The sequence below is a fragment of the Aspergillus udagawae genome, assembly GCF_001078395.1.
Source record: "Aspergillus udagawae IFM 46973 DNA, scaffold_11, whole genome shotgun sequence".
Lineage (NCBI taxonomy): Eukaryota > Fungi > Ascomycota > Eurotiomycetes > Eurotiales > Aspergillaceae > Aspergillus > Aspergillus udagawae.
The window spans coordinates 223,930-250,930 of record NW_025091274.1 but is presented as its reverse complement, the minus strand read 5'-3'; the positions used below and the strand labels follow the sequence as shown (position 1 = coordinate 250,930).

The following is a 27,001-nucleotide window of genomic DNA, read 5'->3' as shown; positions in this document are numbered from 1 at the left end:
TTCTTCTCTTCCTGAAAGCATGCATAGAATCATGGTTTTCCCGATGCAAGTTTGCGATAGATCGTTGTTCCCTGCGTCTGCCTTTGTCTCATATTTACCCCGCCACAACTGCGATCGACTGGTGGAGACGGTGTACGGTGTTCTGGTCTTGTCCTATTGTTCAATGTTTGTTTTGGAAAAAAAGAGCCTTTTGAGCGCTTTCTGACTGTTTGGTGTGGTTGCAAAATGCCAGAATGAGATGTCCGACATGTTTGATGTTTATGCCGTTATGTACTTCTCCTGGTTGATATATCCTTTTTTTCTTTATTTTTTTCTTTTGCATTGGATTCTGTCCAGTGGGCATATGACTTGTTGTGATGTTCCCATACCCTATTGAAGTTTTGTCCATCACATGTACATATGTTTTCTTTGCATATATACACCTCTATGTAGGCTTCTCTACCTACATGCAGTCGTATAGTGATATGTCTTTTTCTCAGCATTATCAGATACTCCAGCATAACATATCACAACCTTCCTACTCTGTACAGGAGTATTCCTACCTGGTATGTTGTACTGCGCCGATAGCCCCGGTCTCAATTGCCGCGTCCCGAGTCACATGATTCCGGTCGTCGGAAATCCCGCGGTTCTTTTTCGCCTCAGGCCAACGCAGCTCTGATGGAATTCGATTGCCATCTTAACAATTGACATACGCGCACCTGGCGCACACGCTCTCGTTCTCTTCATACTCCCGGTCTTCCGAGAACTTGAAAACTATTCTAGCAAGGAGACTGATGCCTTTCTTGGAAAGCTGTAAGGCGTACTCGCTTTGTTGACACCGACTACTCGTTATTCCTTTTCCCCGCTTGTCCGCCGCACTTGACCCATTATTTGTCAATTCTTCGGCCATAGAAGTATAGCCGATCGGAAGAATCAAGCCTCCAGTACCCCAAACCTACCGACCGCATACTTTTACAGAAGCGTTTACGATCCTTTCCGCTCAGCATCCCTTCATCGACTCATCTAAGCAACAAATGAGTCGGCCAACTGCGAAACTCTGCGCGGAGTCCCTTCCCTCAGCGCTGAGGAGCCGGGCCCCAGGGTTGCCGGCGAGAAGATCCGGACGTGGACGGGTACTGATTGGGGAGCGTAGGCGGAGTGTACATAGCAACAATGGCGCAGCACGTCATCAGGCGGCGGAGTCGCAGGGTGTTTGGTTGAATGCCAGGAATGCGCAGCCGAGGACCGGAGCGTATGTGCGTCGCTTTGCTACGGCAGCTGTGACTCAGCCTCAGACTGAAAGTATTGTGGGACAGACGGAGGATGCGAGGGCTGGAGTGTCTGGGGGTCCGTTGCAGGAGTATGAGGGACGGGTGCAGCAGGGGCGGTTGCGGGATGATCCGTATCAGAGGGGTGGGCTTTTTTCTCTACCTGCTTTTTCAGAGGCAACGATGAGCTAACAGAGTTAAGAGATTGTCCAAAAGCTGCAGGACCTGCATGACGTGTTGAAAGGCTATACTCCTCCGGCCGTTGTGCACCCGAGCGTTGAGTCGCTGGATCCGAAACCGAAGTCGTCCTTCTTCGGCTCGCTGTTTGGGCGCAAGAGCGCGAAGGCGGAGTCGAAGGTCCCAGAGAATCTACCCAAGGGATTGTATATGTATGGTGATGTGGGATGCGGGAAGACGATGCTCATGGATCTGTTTTACGAGACCTTGCCGGCCAACATCAAGTCCAAGTCGCGCATCCATTTCCACAACTTCATGCAGGATGTACATAAGCGCATGCACGTGGTGAAGATGCAGTACGGTAATGACTTTGACGCTCTGCCTTTGGTTGCGGCGGATATCGCGGAGCTGTCCAGCGTGTTGTGTTTCGATGAGTTTCAGTGTACGGACGTTGCTGATGCGATGATTTTGCGGCGGTATGTACCTGGAGTATTGGGAGGCAAGGGCTCGGCTGACGCTTTTCCTAGGCTACTAGAATCTCTCATGTCGCATGGTGTCGTACTCGTAACAACCTCAAACCGTCATCCCGACGATCTGTACAAGAACGGTATCCAGCGAGAATCCTTCATTCCATGTATCAATCTTCTCAAGACTGCTTTGACCGTGATCAACCTGAATTCGCCGACCGATTACCGCAAAATCCCTCGTCCACCAGCGGCCGTGTACCACCACCCGCTCGGTCCTGAAGCTGATCAGCACGCACAGAAGTGGTACGAATTTTTGGGCGATCCCAAAGATCCTCCTCATCCAGAGACACAAGAGGTTTGGGGCCGTAAGATCAATGTTCCGTCAGCCAGTGGAAAGGCGGTCCGTTTCACTTTCCAGGAGCTCATCGGAAGCGCAACGGGAGCGGCGGACTACTTGGAGCTTGTGCGGAATTACGAGGCTTTCATCGTGACGGACGTCCCAGGGATGACATTGCAGCAACGCGATCTGGCTCGTCGATTCATCACTTTTATTGACGCCGTCTACGAGAGCAGGGTGAGTAACTGGTGTTTCGTTTTTGCCCAAGTCAGGCGGAGGCTAAAATTTCTCTCAACAGGCCAAATTAGTCCTCACCACAGCCGTCCCACTCACGAACCTCTTCATGTCCGAGCAAGAAGTAAAATCCTCACTAGAAGAAAACGGGGACCACTCCGATCTCTCAGACGCCATGCGCATGATGATGGACGATTTGGGATTGTCAGTGCAAGCCCTCAAATCGACCTCCATCTTCAGCGGTGACGAGGAACGATTCGCGTTCGCTCGTGCCCTTTCCCGGTTATCCGAGATGGGCAGTAAGGACTGGGTTGAGCGCGGCTTGGGAGTAGGCAAGACCGTCCAGGAAGGGAAGAGCGAGCACGACGCGTGGATGAAGGCGAGGAGCCGCTGGAGCGAGGATAACATGTAGATTCAGTTCATACTAGACTTGTGGTTTTTTGTTCTATACTTGTGCATCATTTCGCGCCCATGACCAGCCTGTTTGATGGGATGTTATGCAGTGTATATCTCATTTCACATATAGAACTACCCATATATACAATTGCGATACCACTTCACCTAACATCTAGTCTACCATCTATACACACCGTACCTCTCTACTGATACGATCAGATAAGCCAAACGATAAGCCACGACGTCATCAGATCTCTCAATGAGAGGTACAAGATACTGTATAGAGAGGTAGATTTCTTACCTATGAGAAGTAGAGAGGTACCTTGCATCCAGAGCACGAAATATTCATAAAATACCCCTGGTACTTCACTGTCCAGGACTGAATATATCAATTGCAGGATGAGAAACATCCTGTTACTACGCGACTATCGTCGAATCGGTCGCGCAACGAACATAAGCGGGCTTTCAGCGACGACCAGTGTTCGCGATCACGGAAACTGGATTATACTCCGTAGGGCTGCCCCAACTAGATGTTGCTTGAGTGGTTAGTCAGGTACGCTGAGTCCAAGGCAAGGTAAGGTACTCCGTCCGCTGAAATCAGAGTAGATGGAGGATGCTGCCTCGGGGATGTATCATTCTGAAGCAGGCCTGAATTACGATAGGTAGATTGAGGTTTTAAATAGGATTGTGGGAGCAAAACTTAGCTCTGGTATTGCGACATACGAATTTACCAGGGACTGAATCATCATGTGTATAGATGGAACGAGTAAGGTGGCTGGTCTGGGTTGGACGATGGTGACAGAAACATGAGCAAACCCCTGAGCAAGTCGCCCATGCACTCGTCTTCAGTACCTTCAGCACGTTTAGACTTCACAGATCATCAGCCAGTTGACCACCGCCTGTCTCTTGACTGAGGACTCTTGAGGGGCATTCTCGTATTGCCCCGCCTGAATTTCAAGGCAGCAGCCGGTTGCCTAAACCTACTACACGTCGTGGTCTCTGATACTCTCCGTATAAATATCATCACACATGATATGAACAGAGTCCTCTCAGTACTGAGACTTGTCTGACCACTTCCTCGAATACCATTGCGCTCAATGACAATGGAGTCTGGAAACGCGCGCTTCAATTTACCGGGTTACTCCGTACCCCTGAACTGGACCGCTCCTGACATGTTCCCTAATGCCCTGGGAAGCAGTCTCGCGGAGTAAGTTGTTTGCTGATACAATTGATTGCTCTGAAGCTAAGGATGCAGACGCTTAGATACTCATCGGGAGATCTTGATGATGCGAGCACTCAACTCCATCACCGACAAGCCGGATTGGGAGAAAAAGGTGCGTTTGCTTTCTTCCCTGAATTGCGCATCGCTGACGTTACGTTTAGGTCTTTGATGAAGAAATCACTGCCAAATGGCGCAAGGAAATCATGGACAGCGGAGAGGATATCACTCCCGACATGATGAACTGGATCATCAAGGAGGCGCAGTGGAAAGCTGAGGTCTTCAGGGACACCAAGCACATCGTGGCATTCGATGCTGGCGTGGTCAAATCTGACACTGCCGTTGCGGAAGACTTGCGACAGATGCTGAGAGATGCTGTTCGGCCCCTGGAGGATGTGCCTGAAGAGCTCAAAGACTACCACCCTGGATCGGACGACAAGGTGGTCGACCTGGTCCATCCGTCGCTGTTCCCGGTCATCTACGGCCGGACTCGCATTCTCCATAGAAACTTGATTGGGCTAAAGGACTTTTTGAATAATGTCGGGGAGGGCAAGGTACTTGCAGTTCCTCCGGAAGAGGATGCTACTGTCGACCGCGACTGGCGAAGCGTCCATCGACCCTACAGCCGCAAATTCCAGTGGCTTCCCTGTGACGTGCATTTCGCTGACAATGGCGAATGTCGCATTGCGTCGTATATCAATAACCTGCACCCGAAGAAGCACCAGCCGCTGTACCAAGTCATCGAGAAGATCCTGACTCAGACCATTCCGCTGTGGAACACGACCTTGACCCTCGTGCGGGATGATTACAAGCGGATCCCCTACTATGATGTCGAATATGACGAGCATCCCGAGCCGGAGCCGAAGCCGGAAAACAAGGAAGACGAGTATAGTAACGAATACTATCAACGATATGACGAATGGCAAAAACGACAGCCCATCCGACGCCCGGAACCGGGCGAGTTCGCCCCCCATGTAATCGAGGCCGAGGGTCAGATCAACCTGCGCGAGGAATTTGCCCAGAATGGATTACAGGTAATTGTCAAGCTAGCCAACATCGAGCTGACCCCGGAGAAGCCCGAGTACGACGGCGGATCGTGGCACATCGAGGGACAATTGGTATGTTTCTTTGCCGGGATGGCTGGAGCACACACTAACTTTCACAGAATGAGCACATTTGCGCTTCGGCCATCTACTACTACGACAGCGAGAACATCACCGACAGCAGACTCGCGTTCCGGCAACGGGCGGATACAGAAGCCCTCTCAGACATCTCCTATGAGCAATCGCGACACGAATTCCTCCAGGAGATCTTTGACTTGGATCCTGAGGCGGGTTGGAACGAGGGCAATGTCACTCAGGTGCTAGGCAGCGTGGACACTCGGCAAGGACGCTTGCTCACCTTCCCAAACAGCCTCCAGCACCAGGTGTCGCCGTTTGCGCTGGCAGACCGGACCAAGCCGGGTCATCGCAAGATCCTTGCTTTCTTCCTCGTAGACCCTCATCTCTCGATTATTTCTTCGGCGAATGTGCCGCCTCAGCAGGAGGACTGGTGGAGGGAACGGCAGGAGGTTGTTGGGAAGTTGCTGAGCGGGAGACTCCCAGCCGAGTTGCAGAAGATGGTCAACGAGGGTTTCGAAGCTACGCCCATAACCATGGAGGAGGCAAAGCAGTACCGCAAAGAATTGATGGAGGAGCGCTCCAACAAGTCGCAGGAACAGAACCGGGACTTCGAAATTGGGGCGTTTAACTTGTGCGAGCATTAACCGCTTTTGCATGTATGTATTTTATACCCTATCAAGTAATAGTTGCTTCAGAAATCGTCCCCATCTCATCTACTATGCACTCTTTCGTAGCCCAGACCTCTCCTCCCAGTCTCTGGCGTTATGTGAACGAACCCGTTTCCAGGAAAGACACATTTGGCAAGTTTCGAGACACGGAAACCGGCAGATAGTGTTAGCCGGCTTGGTGGATGAAGGCTGCTTAAGTCCTTTTGTGCAATGTAAGGCGATCACTGCTATGCTCGTTGCAATTGATTAGTCTTGTATAGTGACAAGCCAATGTCCTGCTGCTGACTGGACGATACTCAGTAGCAACAAGTGAACAAGAGCTAGCAGAGCTGCATGTACCCCTGCTGTGGAAGGAGGTAGATTGACATACTAGTTCTGCTTTGAATTCGGGCTAGATAACGTCGCACACTATCACGAGGCACAATGTCATTATTGGCGACACTCTCTGCATACTTCTGCAGATATCCGAGGCATGAGAAGTTACACAAGGCGCAGGCAAAGACTGAAGGGAGAAGATTTCGCCGTCTCTTTAGCCTTCCCCATGTTAACAACGACTCCTTTCTTCAATGCTTTGATCTGAGTAGCGTTAGAGAAATGCTTTCCAAGATGGCCCTGCGCATGTCGCGCTCACAGCGCTTGATCATGGTGATCGGGATATCATCATGTTTCTTCTTGGCTGAAATCTCAAGTATTTGTCATCTGTCCAGATTAAAAGATCCTGGAATTTGAAGCTGATACCAGCAGTTGGCTTATATACTCATTCGCTAGCTCTGGTGGCAGATGCCTTTCACTATGTACGCTTTGCTTCATCTTCCAGGTGACATCTGCTGAATGGTCCAGTTGACCGACCTAATTGGGTTCGTTGTCACCTTGTTGGCCTTGAAGGTAGGATGAATGCCTTGAGGAACCTAGAGTATAGAAGTACTGACACAGAAAACAAAAGCTGTCTGAGATCGATAATGAGCCGAAGATTCTGGCCTTCGGGTGGCAGCGGGCACCACTATTGGGAGCTTTCTTTAACGGAGCACTTCTCTTTGCGCTGGGAATAAGCATTCTATTGCAGTCGGTGGAGCGATTTATATTATTGCATAGTTTGTGCCCTCCTTCAATGCGCAGGCGACTTACTGATATTCCACAGAAATCGGGAATCCCAGACTCATGTTCATAGTTGGATGCGTTGGCTTGGGTCTCAATGTCCTCAGTGCTATTATTCTTCAAGGCAGGCTCGCCTTCCTGGATGGCGCAGTCTCGTCACTAATGTCAAGTCATTAGAGGATTGTCCCCATGTTCATCAACAAGCGTTGAATGCTTCGATAGACTCGTCCATAAGAGCCGAGGACGGGGCAGGGATACACAAGGTGTGCACTCATTGACACAGTTGCGGGTTTACGCATAAGCTCAGCTGAATCTTTGACTCAGGACAATATAGGACTTCCACCTAAGAGGACAAAATCCAGTTGCCGTGATCTTGGAATGCTAGGAGTTCTGCTCCATGTTATCGGAGATGCAGTGAACAATCTCGGCGTTATGATCGCTGCTTTGATAATCTGGTTGACGGAATTTGAAGCACGATATTACGCTGATCCCGGAGCAAGTTTATGGATTGCCTTCATAATCATACTATCTTCTCTTCCGCTCCGTGTGTTGTTCTCCATCCGTGGAGTTGTTAGGTGGTGCTGACACCTGTCAGTGCGGAAAACCGGATCCATCCTCTTGGGATGTACACCCTCTGGCGTAGATCTCAATGACTTAAGAAGCGATCTGGAAAAAGTAAGCGATGTTGTATCACTCTGATATCTATCTCAGCTCTAACTGTGACTTGCACAGATCCAGGGAGTGCTATCAATTCATGAAATCAATGTGTGGCATATCAGCCAGCACAAGTCCTTAGCCGTCATCGGAGTCCTCGTCACGGATCAACATGTCTCAGGATTTACCAAGCTGATCAGCATGGTCAACGAGTGTTGTCAGAAATATGGCATTCAAGCGGTTGCTCTTCGGCAGATGTTGCGTTCGCAGGAATTGTCACTGGCAGTGGTAGACCGAACTTGAGAGCGAAGAAGGCAATAGAATGTCATGTTGGGCATAGAATGGATAGGCTCAGGGGATGCTTGCAAGCCTAAATCATGTCAGGAATGGGACGGTCTGCGGGATGCTCTTTCTCACCTGACAAGCCTGTGTCACTTCTACAACAACCAAACTGCTTGGTTGCCATTACTCTCCTACTACCCTCTCCCGCCTGATCCCATCCATATTATCCTCATTGTCCCAGTAATTTGATCAAAGAGCTGATCCGAGCTTGCATATTCATTCTCCACCATCTCCGCATCTCTGGCGGAATGATTCCGCCATGAAGCCGAAATGCTCTTCTCTGGCCCCGTAAATATGTCAATGTCAATCTGCATGATCTTCAGTCTAGCGGCTGCCTGAAGGACGAAAAGGGCAACTGATACGCCCTGGGTGGCTAAGACCACATGACCCCATGCGGATATACATGAAAGGACCAATGGTACGAATTTCATGAGGTGAGAGCTTGTCGGTTCTCTCAAATCAACAACCGCTCGGCAGATAACAGCTTCTCCAATCTCCACCATGGCGTATCTCCAATGTCTATGGTTATCTCCCTCGGAGGCGCGGAGAAGGCTAATGTCTCCTGATTGGAACTTGTCACCGCATTCCGATTCCGCGATGTAAGGAGGTTTAGCATGAACGAGTTCTACGTATCTGCTTGGGACAGTGTCAAGGGGATTGGTACATAATAGCGTCTTCGAAGAGAGGTATAAGATATACTCCTCTCTCCTCCTCCATGATCTAACTTTAACTTCTTGCTTGCTCGTCTATTAAGGGTGCCTTCTGATCAATCTGCGGACTACAAAATGTCTGAACAGAATTGGGAAATTCGAGCACGCCGAGCTAAAGACGTCCTTCTAAATTCTGTTCCCAAGCAATGGATCCTCCCCGCACACAGACTGCCTCCTGCGCACCAGAACCATGTCGAGGATTTCCCTCGAAAGAGCGGTGTCCTCAGCGACAGAGAAGTCTCTATCACCGAGATGTCTGCTACCGCGCTTGTAGCAGGCATGGGAGCGGGCCTACTGAGTGCCGAGGAAGTAGTTATTGCGTTTCTCAAACGAGCTGTCTTGGGTCACCAGTTGGTGTGCTGCGCAACCAGAACCTACATTTCAATCTGCTTTTGGATCAGCTAACAGTGATAGCTCAACTTTGCTACAGAGTTTATGGCAGAGAGAGCCATTGCTAGAGCTAAAGAGCTTGATGAGCACTTTAAGCGGACAGGAAAGCTTGTTGGGCCCTTGGTAGGTTGGCCTATCTTGCCAAAAAATCAGCCCTAACGGCGAGTCAACTGTAGCATGGCGTCCCCATCAGCGTCAAAGAGCATTTCGAAATCAAAGGTCGAACCTGCAACGCAGGCTTTGTGGCATGGTACGATTCCAGCACAACAACCCAAGCCGCCAGCTGACAGCACCCAGGGCCGATGACATTGCAAACGAAGACGCATTGCTTGTCCAGTATCTCGAGAAAGCAGGCGCAGTTTTTCATGTGCGAACGAACCAGCCGCAGTCACTAATGGTAAGCAACCTTTGTCCACCTGCGAGGACCGCATACTCAACCCATTTTAGCATATCTGCTGCGACAACAATCTCACCGGTCCCACAACGAACCCCTACAACCGCACCCTCACACCCGGCGGCTCCTCAGGCGGCGAGGGCGCCTCAATGGGTTTCAAGTGTGCTGCTCTCGGCGTCGGCACCGACATTGGCGGGTCCATCCGAGCCCCTGCCGGCTTCTGCGGTGCATATGGGTTTCGTCCCACGACTCTCCGTATACCTGCGACAGGAATCAAAGTTCCCGGCCCAGGACAGGAGTCCATCCGCGGCACTGCCGGACCTCTGGCAAGCCAGAGTGTCGAAGATCTGGATCTCTTCCAAAGAGCCATACTCGACCAGGAGCCATGGGAGACAGAAACATCCCTGGTCCCGTTACCCTGGAGGCGCGTAAAAGCCACCAAAGACATGACGGTTGGCATCATGTGGGATGATGGGTAAGTCCCTAGACCCCATCCATAATTCTACCCTTAGACAAGTACTGACTGTCCAGATGCGTCCGCCCGCATCCCCCCGTCACCCGAGCCCTGCAACACGCCAAAGAAAAGCTCCTCGCAGCCGGCATAAAAGTCGTAGACTGGGAACCCTACCGCCACGACCACGGGTGGGAGATTGTCGTGCGTCCCTCCCCTTCAATCCTGCACCCATCCCTTACCTCTCCCCAACTAACCAGCCAAGTCATCCCTCTACTTCCCCGACGCCGCCAACAGCCAACGCACCGTCCTTTCCCAAAGCGGCGAGCCCCTCCTCCCCCTAACAGAATGGGCCTTCGCCTACAGCCGCGCTTCCGCGCTCACCATTCCCGAGAACTGGGCCCTGAACTACCAGCGCGATGCCTACCGCGACGCGTATCACGCCCTCATGAAATCCCGCGAGGTAGACTTCATCCTCTGCCCGGTGTACGTCGGCGCGGCGGCGGTGATGGGTGAATCACAGTACTGGAATTATACTGCTATCTGGAACATCCTCGACTACCCGGGTGTTGTTTTCCCAAGTGGGCTCGTTGTTGATATGGAGTTGGATCCGGTGGATGGTGGGTATAGTCCGCGGAGCGAGGTTGATGCGCGGGAGTGGGCGAAGTATGGCCCTGAGCGATATGAGGGGGCGCCAATTGGGTTGCAACTGGTAGGCAAGCGTTTCAAGGATGAGGAGACCCTTGCGGCAGCGGGCCTTGTCTCGGATATCGTGCAGGGTAGAGCAGAGGTTATCAAATCTGGGCTTTGAGCCTCGCGTCTAGCTAGGAATTACACTTAGTGAAGCGCTCGCTACACAAGACAAATCCAAGTATCCATACATCCTGTCATTATATCCATTCAATCGTCAGATACGTACATACATGAAAATCAAGTGATGAGCCGGAAGATATGAACCCGTCAACATACCAACCGGTATCGCGCGAAGCAAACTTCAACATGAAAAGAAAAGCATAGGAAACCGTATCTCGTAGAGTACTGCATCAGCTTGCAGAAATGCAGGCACCCAAACGTCATTACTTCCTCCAGAACATAGCCTTGCCTGCCGTCCTCTTGATGGTCCAACCAGCCTCAGTCACCTTATCCTTGAAGCTCGTCCCACCACCATACCGCGTCGTCGATCTACTCGTCACATAACTGGAAGTAGCACTGTTGGAATTCGCAATATTGCCTGCATCGAACTTGGTCTTGCCCTCGACGATCTTCTGAACCACCAACAAGATCGCATAAGTCGTGGACCCAACGGCACGGATCAGCGCCAACACAGCCACAGACCACAAAATGATGGCTAGATAGACATTTGTTCCACCTGTGTCGACGCCATAGACCTCGGAGACGGACATGGCGAGGATGACGTTGGCAACCATCCAGATGGACACCATGTATGTACGCACGGCGCGGTAATAGTCTTCTTGCTGCTGGTTCTCAGACACCGGGGGTGGAGGGACTTCGAGACGATCACGGAGGTTGCGCAGGGCGGCATCGTAGCCACTGTCAATGTCAAGTTGCTCTGAGGGCATCTCCACCTCGACGGTCGTTCCGTTAATGATACGTGCTGCGCCCAGATCGGTGTTGATGCTGTTGTCTCCCTTGGTACCCCAGGTCACATCGTGCGTGTTACAGAACGCATAGACCTGCAGAGTGCAAATGTAGCTTGGCAAGAGCGCGAAGTATTGCGCCGAAGAGGTGAACATATGCCATGGATCCAAATAAAGGAACGAAGAATAGAAGTAGAGACCAACGGTGGAGAGCAGGGATACCACAATAGTAACGAAGAGTGAATCACTGACACCGAGGTCTTTCTTGCCCACCCCAGCCTTCGCCATCAGCTCTATAACAATTAGGTAGAGAGTGCAGAATGCAGTGTAGACCATGATTATACTATAGACAATGATGCCCGACAAGTAAAGCTTCTTTGCTCTTCGGGAATGTTAGTAACGGGCTCTTTATTGCTGGATAATCGGGACACTCACCCTTGCGGTCGATTACCCATCGAAATGATGAATTGCAAGCACATAACCAAGATACAGGCGTACCGCAGGACAATGAAGATGTATTTCCCCATGTTGTGTCCGAATGGATCAATCTTATCGTCTGATAGAGATCCTGCAATGAAAAAGAAAGCCAAGTAGAAGTTCGCCTGCGGATGGTCAGTACCTTTTCAGTAAGCCGAACTATGCCACATACCAATCCAAAGTAAGTAAAGAGTAGGTTCAAAAATTGATAGACCGCCTCGATCTGAAGAAGGATCTTCCGTGGGACAGAGTGGTCGGTTTTCCAAAGCTGTTTACCATTGACGAGAGAATACACGGCCGCAAAGAACGCACCGTTGAGCCAACGTCGTCGCTGAGAAATAAACTCGGGTATGGTGTCTGACGAGGCCATTGGTTAGCTTCAGTTTGACCTTACAATCCAAAGGGAGCACACACCTGGAACGTCAGTTTCACCGACAGCGCTTTTGACAAATTTCAGAACCCATCTCTCTTCCCTCTTGGCTACCAACTCCCAGCATAGGATACGATCTTCTGCCAGGTACATATTCGCCGTGAAGACATCGGCATCCTTGCCATGCAGCGTTTCACCCTTGAAATACTGATTAAGCGGCCCGTTGCCATCGGCGTCGTTTTGCAGAGCGAAGAAACGATACGCACTGAGAGCACCGGGAAGCACGGTGATGTATCCAAAGACCGATTCCAAGGGTTTGTCCAAAATGTTGGACATTTTATACTCGAAGTTCTGACTTGCGACAAGCGGATTTAACAAGCCCATCATGTTCTTTCCCTTGCCGGCCTTGATCTCACCAGCTGCTCCGGCAACATTCGAGTCTTGGTCAAATGCCTTCCACAGATGGTATAACGCGGTGGGCTCCGGCTTGGTGCCAACGTCCAGAAGGATGCAAATGTTCGGTTGCAGAGCGCGCCCAAAGGCATTGAAGAACCAACGGTGTGAGTTCAACTTTTTCTGGTTGTGTTCTTTGAGGCAGAAGATCACTTGGCAGGGCATGATGCCCTTCTCAGCTCCCTTGAACTTCAGATCTGAGTCGAGAGACACCTGGGTCGTGTATTCGTACACATGGGCCGTGACCTGCTTCTGGTTGACAATGTTCTTCGCGATACCTTCTTGGTAGACTCCCAATGCTGCCAGTGCGTTGAGCGTCCTAGGATGCACCTTCTTGCGACCGTCTGCAATGATACAAACCACAATCTTCTTCCATCCGTCTTTACCCCATGTTCGCGATTTGGACCTTGAGCAGAAGTGACTGATGTTTCGCATAATACCATGCATGGTACGGGTGAAATGAGTTTCATCCTCATTGTACATGGTCACACAGATGAATAATTCGGTTTCGCGCATGGTACTTCCAATCTGTTGGCGTAGTTTATAGCCCCTCTGAGCGAAATCATCCGGATCGCATGTAACGGCTGTATAACGCATGTGCGTGAACTCGCGGTCATCCCGACGAGGTAAGAAACTGTGCAAAATTGTGGGAATTTTACATTCCAGGATCAGTTCACCGTTGATCAACTGGACTTCCTTCTTAGACATCTGGGCCTCTCGAACTCCTCGACGACTTTGCTTTTCTGGAGCCGGACCATAGTGCATGTTGGGATCGACGTCAGTGGCATCGTCTTCATCGAGGTTGATCTTCGCCATTTCGTCCTTTTCATCTGTGATCATGGTCGATTCGCTCATAAACGATCGGATGCTTCCACGGTGCTCATGTCGGTTGATCGTCCTTCCCCCTCCTCCAAATGGATCGTCAGGATCATTGCCATCTCCGATATCAATGCTTGTATCTTGCCCGGTTGCTGCTCCAGGACCAGCAAACAATGGAGCTGGTGGCAAGGGGCGTCTAGGGCTCCCGCCGTATCTGGAGCTGGGTGTACCTGGCCTTGGACTGCCGTTTAGATCTGCGCGTTCGTACTGCGAGCCGGCGATAGACGGTGGAGCGGGCGGCCTTGTCCAGTCCGCCGCGCGCGCTGGAGACCAGGGTCTGAGGGGAGAAGCAGGACGCGATGCATACTGCGGCACGTCGACCGCGGAAGCAGCTGGTGGAGGGATCGATGGCACATTTCCTAGACTCGAAGCAGGCCGTGACGGAGATTCCTCACCACTATAGCTGTAGAATCTATTGTATCCTCCGGTGGTATTTCCGCTGGATGGCACATGTTGCGTGTTAGCTCTTGGCCTTCTTGGTGAAATTATTTTTGGAAGGTTTGGATCAATCATAGCGATAGCGCTCAAGTCCGAGCCGCTCGAGGTAGACTGCTTATATCAAACATGTGCAGTCATCGAGCGTACACGACTTGTAGCACGTAAGGGTAGCAAATAAGGAAAAGAAGAGTAGAGACAATAGAAACAATAGAACTTGCAGTCTGTTCCTCAAGAGAGAGGAGACAAAATTCCAATTCCAGTCAAACAAAAGCACTCCTCACTCTAGTCTAAACAAGGGATAAGAAGCAGGTAACAACATGACATAGGGCAACAGACAGATACCGGTAAGTGTCTTCGGCATGCGGGGGGGCCATGACATTCCGGGGTGAAAAGATTAGTAGCAGAAGGAAACCCTGATATTACTTACGAGCCATTATCGGAGTACTCAATCCCATACTGATGACTTGCACCACTTCCCACGTCGACACTTAGATCGTCATCCACATCGGTGCTATTGGGTAACAGGCGCATGGTGGCCCCCTGATGACGGGGTGACGAATCGTGATCTGCGAGGAAGGATGCTGTCTCTCCATAATTGCCGTATGCCGGTGGTTCTTCTTCGTAGTTTGGCGCGGGTGGATACATTCGCGATGAGTTGGAGCTCATGGTAGCTGGGATGACTGCTGGTTTAAGCCTTCATGGCACTTTGCAATGAGACCGACACTCGTAGCTTTCTTTGCTATGGGTAAGCGAGAAATCGAGACAATCTTAGCCTTAGAGCGGTAACACAGGCACACAGCCCAAGTTCGTCAATGGGATCGACACGTCGTGTCCTGGTTAGATGGTGAAGAAATCGTCAGTTTACTTGATCGAGCGTGTGGATGATGGGATTTATGCACTGGAATGTAACTCACTGCGAAAAGAGGTAATGAGGCCGCTATACCCCGTCGTAAACAATGCGCTTTCGGTAGCTATAGAATGTAATCAAGTTGAAAAGCTCGTAGCAAGAAAACACCAATTGTTCGAGGGATTGACTGGTATGCTTGAGAAACTGATATCTGCCAATACCATAGACAAATGTCACTCAGAGATAAGAACAAAATATGGATTCCGAACCAGAGCACAGGCGCATTGATTCTTTTTCTTTCAGATCTAAGCGCTAAGCATGGATCACATTGACTGTCCCAAGGAAACGAGAGAGTTTAGAGTGCATCTCTGTTGCGTGTGGATTGTCTCCAGGGCAACCGGGACGGGCTGGAGCTGACAACCGGCGGGGCGACGCAAATCCCTTGTGGCTTTCATGTTCTGAGACATTGATTAGGAGTGAGGCGATGATTAAAGTAAAGTCACCTATTTACTTGAGGGCATCAAGGAAAGGCTGCTTGATTCTCATAGCCTATTTTCTAACGGTGTTTTCCTTCGAAAAGGTGGGATGATGCACGAGCTACGGACCTGATGTTTATAGTTCGTAGGTACATGGTGACGCACCCGCAACCATTATTTGTAATGAACTTTGGCGGGGCCAAGAGATTGGTCAACTCAGCACAAATTGAAGCTAGAGAAAGATCGAGAGTCAGACTAGATAGACTAGATAGACATAAAACATCAAGATCCGTGGACGCTTTTGACAAAGTGCCCCACCAGTACTAAGGTATGCAAACTCGTAAGACAACGCAGCAAACGGATAATTCAAGCAGATGTTCGATGAGCATTAGGCAATCAGCTGGGTTATTGTCGGACTTTTGATCAAGGGGTAATAGACTGGAAGGTAGGGGAACAAATGGAGAGGGGAGAGGACATGAGAAACTCGTGGGACATCGTGCATATAAATAATTAGCACGTGAGGCTGACGTGACCTGCGAAATAACAATCCAATTTGTCAAATCCGATAAGTCACTGTTCGACTCGGATGGCCAAACGGAGTTCTGTAGAGTCTAGCAGCGACAGCCCTCCTCCTTTAAGGATTGGCAGCACTGTTGAGCAGAGGTTCTCTCTCGCGGTCAGTAGGCTCAGGCTCCGTGATTCTACGGAATAGCGAGTCGCGACCGGAGTACTTGGTGCCAGACAGATAAATCGACTCGACGAGAAAGACAGCGAAGATAACAAAGGCAAAGATCCATTGCAGCGCAATGACCTTGATTGCCAATTGCTTAACGGCCAAAGCTGCCAGGAGTCAGTTTTCTGCGTCTCTCCCCTACAAGGCGGGCCAGACTTACCAAGAGTCAAGAAAGTCAGACAGTAGCCCAAGAGGTCATCCTGGGTCGCCATGATGTGGGTCGAGCCGAAGGCGAAAATCAACCAGATGAAGATATTGGCGGCAATACGCGCGGGGAAACTATTGCTGCCGACTGCGACGGCTCCATTCCAGAAAAGTGCCATCAGAGTCCAGGCGTAGGGGCCTGCGATTGCCGATAGATGTACGAACGTCGGCAGGGCACGGTGACGCCAGTAGGCAGCATGCTGGTTGAGGTAGTTTGCGGCCAGCATGAGTTCTGAGGCCCAGAAGTGGTTCCGAGTCCACAAAAGGATCCAGGCGAGGGTAAAGAGGTTGTTCAGGATGAAATGAGATCCGACATTGGCAGCTGCGTTGGCGATGGCGCCATCATTTGAGAACAGATGGTAGACGTAGCTGAGCTGGGTGAGCAGCAGAAGAACCCTTGACAATGGAGTGTAGTTAGCATGTAGAGCACGATAAAGTCACACGCTCGAGGTAAGCGTACCAGTAAATCTCAGTGAGCGTGGTGTTCAAACTGAAGGGAGTGATATGCTTGTTTCCCTGCTTGAAGATTTTATGACCATGCTTGACATCATCTGGAGAATGTAAAGTGTAGTAGACGCCAACTATGACGACGAGCAGCCATGTTAGAGGAACAAGGACGCGATACGTCGACAGCGCATAACGGCCGTGGGATTCGCGCCTGGCGAACGGATTGTCTATACCATTAGTATATGAACGAGGTGACGATATTGACCTTATGATGATATGGGTGATGACGATGACGATGAGGGTAACGCTTACAAATAGCCATAGTGCCTGCTTCAGGTGAGGGAGGACAGACTACAGGCACACACACAATATACTCTTATTCGAAGTTGAATTCAGGAGAGAAGCGCAAGAGGAAGAAGATACTTATAAGATTCAGCCTACGAGAGAGAAGTGCATGGAGACGAGTACCCCCGCATCATGAGGTCTCCTGACAATCTTGAGCGGCCAACGAGATGCTTCCGGGAAAGCCAACAAGGTTGATCCTCCCTCGCCATGAACTTTCTTGATTCTTATGACGACGACTCAGATGTGCCAGAACAACCCCAGATTTGATTTATTAGAGTTACCAGAGAGGCATGTCTGACGATACTGAATTTCTTCTTTCGAAATACTGAGTTTCTTTACTGTCGATTTCCTGACAAGAAAATATCGATGGAGAGATGGTGATGATGACGGAAGCTGAAACTGATGACATCACTCAAACTCCGCGGTGCAGGGCGACTTTTCTTGCAGGTAACTACTAGAGAGGTAGGTACTGCCAGGTTATTGACATAATACCCAGACGTCCGTTTTCAGTCTGTAAATGTTCTGTGCTAGTAATAAACCCCCCTTACCTTATTCCAAGTTCTCTACCCTCTGGGAAAGTCATAAAGTCTTTTTACTTGTAGCGATCTAATCCCTGGTAGACCGTCTGTCACTTCCGTTAATCAGGCCCCACAGACTGTCGATCAGAGCACGGGCGCTGTATGGGGCATATCATACGATGCCTATCTTGATAGTGTAATCAGAGCGTAGGTACCTACAATTCGGTTACCCTTGAACACTAGTAATTGAGTCGCTACGAACTGCCGCAGAGCCATCTGAATATAATTCTGTATACCAAGAGAAATGCTGTCTCAGAGGATAGCTCCGTCTGGCCTGAAGAATAATGCTACATTGGACAAATCCTAAACAGTGCGTCGCCATATCTATCTGGTGCAGTCCTTTGGTCCCAATGACCCTCTAGAGCTGAATAATGGTAATACTAATAATCGCTGTGAGCCTGCACAGCGCAAGCAGAATCCCGTGATGGCGATGACCCAACCCAAGACGTAGTCTAATAAAATGCAAAACATTTTGTCCCGAACGACTCGATCACTTCGTCTGTTCCTGCATGACCTCCTTTACGGCTTCAACGATCCGCCCATGAATGGAAGGAGGAGCCACGATCATCCCGTAGCATCCAGCTAGGGTTCGGCCCAAGCTGCAGTCGACAGGATTTCCTGCAAGGTCAGAGACCTTAACGCCGACTTCCTCGGCAATCAACATGCCGCCTGCATGATCCCAGATCTTAGACCGATAATATGCCTTACGGGGGATCTTGATCAGAGCATTGCAGCCTCCTACCGCGATGGCTATGTAGCGCAGCTGTGTAGCCCACAGATCAGTGCTGTACGGCCACGGAGCACCCAGTTTCGATGCCACTCGAGCATGCAGGGAAGTATTAGATGATGTGGCGGACCCACAGTCCACAAAATCGAGGTCCTTCGGGTCTGTAATTTGTGGCCTCTGACCGATACTCTCAGCAGCGAGCAGAGCTCCGCGTCCCATCTTCCGTATCCAAGCACCTTGACCAGCAACTGCAAAGACTTGAGACCCGTAGCCATCTCGATCCACAACATCCTCTCGAAGACGGCCCGTAGCAAGATTGAGATTGGGACAACCCAACACACCGACCTTCTGGCATCCATTCTCCACCAGTGCCAGGCACACCGCATACTGCTGGCCCTGCATGAAGGTCGCAGTACCGTCTACAGGGTCCAGAACCCAGGCGCGGCTCTCCAGGCTACATTTGCCACGAGCTCCAAGATCAATCAAGTCAAGCATTTCCTCCTTGGATTTGGGAGCGTAGAGAAGGGCTTCACTGTCTTTGTCATCTAGATGAGTGGTAGAGGCGAGCTCCCACGTGCGCTCAAGAAGTTTTGGATCTGCACGGAGAGCCTTTGAATCCTCCTCACCCACAAATTCGTCTTCGGGAAAGGCTTTGTGGATAGCGCTAATGATAAGTGCCTGAGCAGCAAAGTCGGCGATGGTCACAGGCGTGGAATCACTCTTGTCGAGTGATCCTTTGTCAACAGCCTCGAGCAATCTCTTCGTCAATAGTGCAGCCCGTTGCACTGTGAGGCATGCAAATTGTAGTTCCTTGGAATAAGGACTACTGGGATCCATTATGCAGAATACAGACAAGCCGAGCTTGTTGTTCAGTTCGAAAATTCTTCCTGAAGCAAATATGCACGTTGACGACGACGACGACGATGATGATGATGATGATGACAGAAATGATATCAATGGAGAGAGAAAACGAAGATAAATATGGTCCTCTTGCAGAATTGAGCTTCCAGTGGAGAAACAATGGAGTCTCAAAAGTTAAAGTTGTCTGTGTTCCTTCTCGTCTGATTCGACTTGGCTCTAAATCAGGAAGGTGATCAATGATGAGAACACCTAGACCACACTGGAAAGAGCGAAACAGGACAGTCAATTGGGCAAGAGCTTCACTTGTCTCTGGCAATTGAGACCTGGGGTAGAGTCACACGAGAGATTTCTCAGAAAGCAGCACTAGGAGCTGCAGACGGATCTTAATACTATGCGGGTGGCTCGATGACCTCATAAATGAATTAAATATTCATTCGATGCTCAGTGGTCGATTGGACTGTTTCATAGCAGTGTGACGGATAGTCAAACGAAAATGACGTTCTATCCTGAAAATTCACGGCAAGAGAAAACTACAGAAACTTGTGACTGACATTTTTGCCTCACCGCTGTCTTCTAAGTCAATCATAGTTGGCGATCAAGGTCCCATCGATGATATCCGCAATTGTCACGTGATGATCAGACTACAGTTCTATTCGGATTCCCATGGTAATGCTTGAAGGGCGGGAAGATAAGTTAACGCATTGTCAACACGTGTACAGATATGCTACGAGACTCGTATAATGGTATAATCAGTTTGTGAGGGAGCAGCCTAGGAAGTACCTCATGAATGGCAAGTTATCCCAAATCAAACCATGACCCAAACCCTCGAACGCCTTGTGGCAAGTAAAACAAGCATTTTCCAATCATTCCTCCATCTGGAATAAAGCATGAGAGGAATTAGAACGGCGCAAATGCCAATTCGAAAGCAAAGCCGAGAGTCAACTTCGCATGCTCCAACATATGGTCGAAGCTCAGATACTTGATCTGGTCGTCGGTAGTATGTATCTTCTTATTGGTATTTTCCATCTCCGCTTCAGTCGCCATAGCCGCGGGATAACCGTACTTACTGGCCGATGTGTGATCGGAGCAGGCATATCCGCACTTGGTCTCCAAGTAACCCACAGAACAGTACTAATGCAGCTCGTCAGTTCATTCATCAACTACTAAGCTTTCCGTGCGGGGCAACTGATGCTTACCGCCGTAACAACGTCCTTGAGAAACTGTGTGAGGCCCTGGTCCACATAATCAACCATAATTCCAACGGCTTCCTCGACACCCGCGTTCAGAGCTCCCTGGATGTAGCCAGTCATGTCTTGCTGGAGCATGGCCTTGACTTCCCGCCTATCCCTCTTGTAACTAGAGAAGACTGCCTGGGAGCCCAGCATTCCACCTTCTTCTGCAGAGTACCAGTGGAATTCGACAGTGTTGGATGCATTACCCTTGGCGATGGCGTCTGACTGCAGCAGACCGCGCAACGCTTCGAGAATGGTGACAGTTCCACTTCCATCGTCATCAGCACCGGGAGCAGCCAGGATTGACGGGAGAAATAAATTGATGCTGTCCTGATGGGCGCCCAGCACCACAGTTTTGTTCGTTCGGCCAGGGATTCGGGCAATAATGCTGAACTGACCCCATGGATGGGAGAATCGCTCAACAGTTGCACCATGCTCAGCGGCTCCCGACTCGGAGACAACTCTCTGGACTTGGTCGTACAGCCAGGTTGCTGATTGAATTCCCGTCTGAGATTTGTAATAACGAGTATGAAATGATGTGAATCGTTCCAGATTGGCCTTCATGTTTTCTTTCGATAGATCCTTGTTAAGCGCAACCACCTGTTTTGCATACTGCATCTTCGGCGGATATTTGACATAGCTGGCGCTGTGGAGGGTCGGGTAGAATCCGGTATTGTGCTCTTCTGTGATATCGATAAAATTCACGCCGTCCTTGATGCAATAGTGCAGTTAGTCACCTGTGGGGTTGGAGATCCAAGGTTTGGGGAAGTATGGTACTAATTTCAATGCCCATTTCTCCTCTTCAGTCACCCATCGTGTTCGGTAAGGCGCCAATTCGATCAAGTACTTGTCCTGGTCATGATGGATGCGAGGGTTGTTTAAGAATGCTTCTTGAGTAATCACTGCAGCTAGAGCCCCAGTGAAAGCTGTTGCGCTCAGCACAATAGCTGCGAGGACTTTCATAGTAAATCGATGGAACTTATCCCCGGCAGTTCATGAAACAAGGCAAATAACAAAGTAGAAACTATAATTGATGTTTTGTGACCCTCGAAGTCGAACGGTGTAAGCACAGCTTTTGGTAAGGCAGGAGAAATTGAGGGATGCTTAAAGATGTGTGCTGAGGACCCTTCCAAGTCTAAAGGGACGGCTGTGCAAGGTACAGCTCTTTTGTCTCAGAATAGATGGCGAATACGGTGATGATTGGATGGATAATAATGGACTGGTTATCGCGAGCAACTGGCCAAGTCCAGACACAGACGGAGTGCTGGCAGCTGACTTAAATAATAAATGATAGAGCAGGTCAGGACCGAGGTTGGTAGCTTAGCCGCTCTGGACTAAATTGGATTTATTATTTGCTGACCTCTGATTAGGTTGACCTTGGTGATTAGTTACTTTATTATTGTAAGATTATTTTAACCTAAATCATTGACACCTCAGGTTCCTTTAAGAGGTAGCAACAAGCAACAAGTAAATCCGGTTCTCGTGAGGGGATGGGCTGAACTCTCCCGTCAGTCGTGTGGCTTGTATTACATGTGTCCATTGATCCAGGGCTCTTTTGCCCTCTGTCTATTTGTGGATCTTGACTGATATTGACATTTGACGTGATCGCTCATTGTGCTCGCGTCGAATCTCCATAAAATCATCCATTCCTTCAAGTCTTTGATCATGATGCCTTAGTGACTCATTGGAGAATGCGACCGTGTCAGGCATGATCTCCACTCTGTTCGCAGATCAATATGCCTCAGGCGACAAGGTAACAATTTCCCCGCATGGATGTGAGCCCTGGGTGGCGCGCCTGGCCCGCCCTGACGAGGGGATCAGGGTTGATTTAGGGACGTGTTACTCATAGCACAACAATTCAGGGGCCTGACCACTAATTTATCAACGCTGACAGTCAGTGAGAGAGCAAGGAAACTACTAAAGCTTCCATCATAGCCTGGTTTGAACTGGGATATTTAGCTATGCTCAGAATATATTACAATATCGAAATTCAATTCGGGCGGACTCAGCTTATCCTCGAACCAGAAGCACAAATGACCATTACTCGCCATGGTCTGAATCAGACTGAGATGACTCCATTCGTATTCGAATTATTAACATAAACGACCAGATGATGATGTAAAGAGGTACCTGCAGCCAGCATCACAGATCGCAGATGCTGGAAGGGGTAATCAGGGCTAGGGCATGTATATCCAAGCACCAATCATTAGCGTTTCTATAACCCGTGCCCCATCGTGAGTCAACCCGAGGCTTTTTTCTATGGGGAGAAAGGTTTTGTACCACTCCTCTTCCGGTAAGGACCCGCGATTTTCGGCTTCGGACGCGACAACTGGTTATCTGCTTTCACGTTTCTTATCTCTTCATACCCCCCGCTCTATTCGTTGCTTCCTCATTCCTATTTGACTCTTGTCCTCTCTCCTCAGTCGGTCCAGAGGTCATTCATTCAGCAGACTCAGAGCGTTCTGTGCATTCCTGTCCTTGAAGGGTATTTTGCCACTCCCAATAGGCCCCATCCATCCGAACTTATCGATAGCCCGCTCGCGTCTTTCACAATGGCCATCCATCCAACACTGCCATCCCCGGCCAACTCACAGGGGCACCTGACACCGCAGCAGACTCGAGCAATCTCGGCTTGGTCGGAGCAGGCGGCTGCATCCCTGCGGAATTTGACTCTGTCGGAGTCGGGTTCGGCGGGCGACAGAAATGTCGAATTCATTTCTACGCGTGATTCCCCTCTGCGCGGCTCCTCGGTTCCTCTATCTATTCCTCTAGACGACCCAGTTCCTGTGGTGCATACAGGAGCTTTACCCAAAGTCAAGCTTGTGACTCGGGAGCCCGAGACGCAACCGGTTACCTCGGTTTCATTCAGACGTCGAGAACCTATTCGTCGCGATAGTCTTAAGAGACGGGAAGCGCTCCTCAAAGGAAAGGACGGGAGTCGACGCAGACAACGTTGGGAGAACGGTATGTGGTGACTTGTGACACGAATGCGATGATCTTTGAGGCATCCTTTTCCCCCAAAGAGTGCGACGCGTCGCTCCTCATTTTGCATCATTGCTGACGGAACTTTCTCTCAAAGATCGTCTCTTGCATAACCCTTGGGTTGAACCACCTACCCCCAGTGATTGGGCGGTACAGCCGACATATCCGCGACATGACCCCATGCCTTACTATCTAGCACCTGTCTGGGACGTGAAATATGCTCACCTCGACCGGACGTCGTCTAAGCAGACTCCCAAAGGTACGAGGCATGAGAAGCATCGCATTCCCAAGGAACTTCGCATGAGATTGAAGCATGCACGTGCTGCTCGTGGGATGCTCCAGGATTTGGAAGAGGATATTAGACGGTTTATCCAGACATGGGGCGAGAAGCAGCTGATGCTGCGAAAAGAAGGGTTGGAAGATGCACCATTGTCGTCCGAGGACGAATCCGAGGATGAAGTTGTCTTTGTGGGTCGCAATGGACAAATGCATGACTCGCCTGAGCACAGGACAAGGTTGCGAGAATTGCGCGCGAATTTAAGCCAACATAATGAGCGAGATGGTGAGAAAATGGTGTTCGAGAGCCTGGTTGATGACCGGGCCGCTGGCTTTGGGTAAGTTTCGAGTGCCATTTTCCGCTGGGTTTAACTTACCTTTGTCAGTCGCTGGCTCGTTCATTCTATTGCGAGTTACTACGGCCTGCATACTTGGTCTATCACGGTGGGGGAACCTGCCCGCCGTGAGGCCTATGTTGGGTTCCAGATGCCGGCACCAGGTAGTCGACCTGGGCTCACGGCTCAGGTGTCTGTTCCATCAACTTCCTATCAAGGGGCTATGATCAAGCCCGGTGACGACCTTCCAAGGCCACTCTGGGATCAGGTCTGAGCGTAGGTGAATTTTATTTCATGTCCATAAGGTTCGTTATATGGTTAGATGGGTTAAGATTAGAGGCTTGGTGAAACTCTGCCTTTGACACTCATATACAGACTTCGGTGAGTCCGATGTAAGGTAGAACGTCTGTGTAAGACACACGGACCTCCGGATTGGTCAGCCGTACATGATACCATGATACACATTCAGGATGTTGTCAATCATAGAATCAGTAAACTGATTGAATATAGACGCTTATCATGTCGCAGGAAACAGACGGGAATACTTCCCTAGACTGCTCTCTGGGCCTTCTGGATCATACTGTATATTCGGTACTTTGGTAGTCTACCACACCCTGACCACGATCCTGTTTCCCTTGACAAAGAAGCACGCAGAATATTCCATGACTTAACGAACGTGGGTAGCTATAATGTCCGCCTGCTTACTGGAATCATGGTCGACGCAAGCAACGTCATCAGCCTGCCCCTTCAGCTTGAACGTCTCTTCGAATGCTCAAGTCCGTGCGACGTATTGCTGCTGTCATTTTTAACTGTCATAGACTAGGAGACTTTCTGCACAAGCTGCGCCGGGCAAGGCATCCCTTTCTTATCATTCGAAAATCCCGTTTAATCTCTTTGCGCTACAGACTTGGAGCTGGAAAATGCACAACAGCAGACCTCTCTGTCTGCACTGACTGGGCAGCATTCAACCAATTTCACAGGGCTAGATAGTTCCTAGAACTGCAGAGAGCGAGCAACCGGTAGATCAACACTGGAATCATAGACACCCCCTTACTGTACGACCTCTGATGCAGGCTCGTGCCTGACTGACGTACTGTTCGACGTACGAACAAGTTATGGACCGCAAGTTGTAAGTAGACTAATCAACATGGCGATACCTTCAGAAACACCCGTGCATACCTTACCGACATCCATGGAACAAACCTTTCGAGTAATCCTAATTGATGATGATATCTGCATGACTCTACATGACTCTGCATGACTCGACAACTCTATTGGCGTCGATCAGATCGACGGGACTACTTCTTGCTCCAAGTCCACGGTAGGTTTAATGACCTAGATGAATGCCTACTAGTGTGGGGGATTTGGGTTTTCTCTCTTGCTTCCTTTTCCCTTCGGTTCCATGGCATCATTGGCATGGTATGCGGCCATGGTGCATTCTTTTGTGTCTTGTGGGTCATTGAGTGCCGCGAGGGCGGCTGTCCTGTATGTCGAGCAGTTTACAGAGTGGATCTGGGAAGCAGAGGACAACTGTATACCTTATCCTATTTCAAGGACACGCTGGTTATTTAGACTGCTGTTGAGGGATTATCTCAGCGAATTGAATTGAGTTGGCATGAAGAGTGTCCCGTGTAACGTTTGTATACTTATCCACCAGGAAGGCTTTACCAAGAAACAGAAAACGGAAAACAGTTAAGGTTTCGTGGGTCTGAGCTCCAAGCTGACCCTTCACTAATCTACAGAGTATTCAGCTTGAAATTCGCCATTAGCCGCTGAATGAGATGGCACGATATGATGTGGATACATACAATGTATGTACTTGGGATGTTGAGCAAATTCTTAGTTTGGTGCACTGGCAGGCTGTACCCTTGCATAAGCCACAAAGATTGCCTGGTGGCAGTGGGATGGGCAGATCTAAGCATGCATAGATGCCATAGGAAATGTCAATGCATTTTACGTATCCAGTCAAAGGAATTATTATTGGCGCAACTTTCTGTGTCTTGGCATCGTTTCTCATCATGATGATCCATTCCATGGAGTAAGTTGATATGCTTAGCCAATTGATACTGTCTCTGAAAGAACCCAAGACAAGATCCATCAGATAGTGGCTTTGCAGACACCGTCAATGTGGAGATCAGCGCCCACACTCCGTAGTTCGCTCCGCTAAATCAGTGCTCTGTGCTCGGGGCTGCGCGTTTATACACAACCAACAAACTGCATGAATTTAGGCTGACTCATGAGCCGTACTCTCTACAAGGAGGAGAAAATACCGATATCGGAGTGATGAGCGGTCAGTCGTGGACTTTAGGAGTGTCCAAAAGATCACGTCTGATGAACACTTCCACTGTGCATTTTCTTTCAGGCCATTAGAAGACTTGGTCTGTGTGACGAAGGTGAGCATCATCGCTCTTTAATCTCGGTCCGATCCGAAGGCCCCCAGTCGGTTCCATGGTAAAAGTAAAGCCTTAGTGTCCTGGCGCCATGACCGTTACAACGATCGTGCTACTAATTCGAAATCTGTCGATGAAGATGAAGGGGAGTTGATAAGAAGTGACGAATGTAGAGATGCTCTACTGAGCGCATGTGATATGTCGCATCAAGTACAGTGGTTAAAATTCTCTCCCAATCAAATAAACACCACGTTGTACCAGGATTCGAATCAGGCAACTCTCCGAGGCGTGGGATGTAAAATTGATTTCCGAGTTGGCCCGCTTCCATCCTCCTGGTTCACGCGCTGCTTGGCTGGTCGGAGAATATCGTATTTGGAAGACATCAGGGCACTTGACAACGGCCTACATCGGCTTAATCTGCGATTTTCATCTTCCTATTGGGAGAGGGTCC

The 27,001-nt window shown here is 49.8% G+C and overlaps 8 protein-coding genes across 8 annotated transcripts; 4 read left to right on the top strand and 4 right to left on the bottom strand.

The window, feature by feature from the left end:
- Positions 1-1,013: 1,013 nt before the first annotated feature.
- On the top strand, positions 1,014-2,874 carry Aud_002138 (AFG1 family ATPase; the record flags this gene model as incomplete). The annotated part of the gene is made up of 4 exons (XM_043296139.1): positions 1,014-1,392; positions 1,450-1,900; positions 1,952-2,465; positions 2,527-2,874. 4 exons carry the CDS (start codon positions 1,014-1,016, stop codon positions 2,872-2,874), a joined length of 1,692 nt encoding a protein of 563 aa, XP_043152074.1.
- Positions 2,875-3,955: 1,081 nt separating this feature from the next.
- Positions 3,956-5,842, top strand: Aud_002137 (DUF4246 domain-containing protein; the record flags this gene model as incomplete). The annotated part of the gene is made up of 4 exons (XM_043296138.1): positions 3,956-4,065; positions 4,114-4,192; positions 4,242-5,195; positions 5,243-5,842. The coding sequence occupies 4 exons, from the start codon at positions 3,956-3,958 to the stop codon at positions 5,840-5,842; spliced, it is 1,743 nt and encodes a 580-aa protein (XP_043152073.1).
- Positions 5,843-8,742: 2,900 nt separating this feature from the next.
- Aud_002136 (putative glutamyl-tRNA(Gln) amidotransferase subunit A) lies at positions 8,743-10,713 on the top strand (the record flags this gene model as incomplete). The annotated part of the gene is made up of 7 exons (XM_043296137.1): positions 8,743-9,021; positions 9,082-9,180; positions 9,234-9,307; positions 9,355-9,454; positions 9,505-9,926; positions 9,983-10,106; positions 10,168-10,713. 7 exons carry the CDS (start codon positions 8,743-8,745, stop codon positions 10,711-10,713), a joined length of 1,644 nt encoding a protein of 547 aa, XP_043152072.1.
- A 265-nt stretch (positions 10,714-10,978) lies between these two features.
- On the bottom strand, positions 10,979-14,783 carry chsB (chitin synthase class II; the record flags this gene model as incomplete). Its single annotated transcript, XM_043296136.1, has 5 exons — positions 10,979-11,882; positions 11,936-12,102; positions 12,150-12,334; positions 12,392-14,151; positions 14,545-14,783. 5 exons carry the CDS (start codon positions 14,781-14,783, stop codon positions 10,979-10,981), a joined length of 3,255 nt encoding a protein of 1,084 aa, XP_043152071.1.
- Positions 14,784-16,074: 1,291 nt separating this feature from the next.
- Aud_002134 (DUF1774 domain-containing protein) lies at positions 16,075-17,146 on the bottom strand (the record flags this gene model as incomplete). The annotated part of the gene is made up of 4 exons (XM_043296135.1): positions 16,075-16,280; positions 16,334-16,773; positions 16,838-17,051; positions 17,137-17,146. 4 exons carry the CDS (start codon positions 17,144-17,146, stop codon positions 16,075-16,077), a joined length of 870 nt encoding a protein of 289 aa, XP_043152070.1.
- Positions 17,147-18,237: 1,091 nt separating this feature from the next.
- On the bottom strand, positions 18,238-19,311 carry Aud_002133 (inositol monophosphatase family protein; the record flags this gene model as incomplete). Its single annotated transcript, XM_043296134.1, has 1 exon — positions 18,238-19,311. The coding sequence occupies one exon, from the start codon at positions 19,309-19,311 to the stop codon at positions 18,238-18,240; it is 1,074 nt and encodes a 357-aa protein (XP_043152069.1).
- Positions 19,312-20,232: 921 nt separating this feature from the next.
- Positions 20,233-21,530, bottom strand: lap1 (putative aminopeptidase; the record flags this gene model as incomplete). Its single annotated transcript, XM_043296133.1, has 3 exons — positions 20,233-20,466; positions 20,532-21,278; positions 21,345-21,530. 3 exons carry the CDS (start codon positions 21,528-21,530, stop codon positions 20,233-20,235), a joined length of 1,167 nt encoding a protein of 388 aa, XP_043152068.1.
- Positions 21,531-23,119: 1,589 nt separating this feature from the next.
- On the top strand, positions 23,120-24,434 carry Aud_002131 (uncharacterized protein; the record flags this gene model as incomplete). The annotated part of the gene is made up of 3 exons (XM_043296132.1): positions 23,120-23,531; positions 23,647-24,163; positions 24,212-24,434. 3 exons carry the CDS (start codon positions 23,120-23,122, stop codon positions 24,432-24,434), a joined length of 1,152 nt encoding a protein of 383 aa, XP_043152067.1.
- Positions 24,435-27,001: the final 2,567 nt, after the last annotated feature.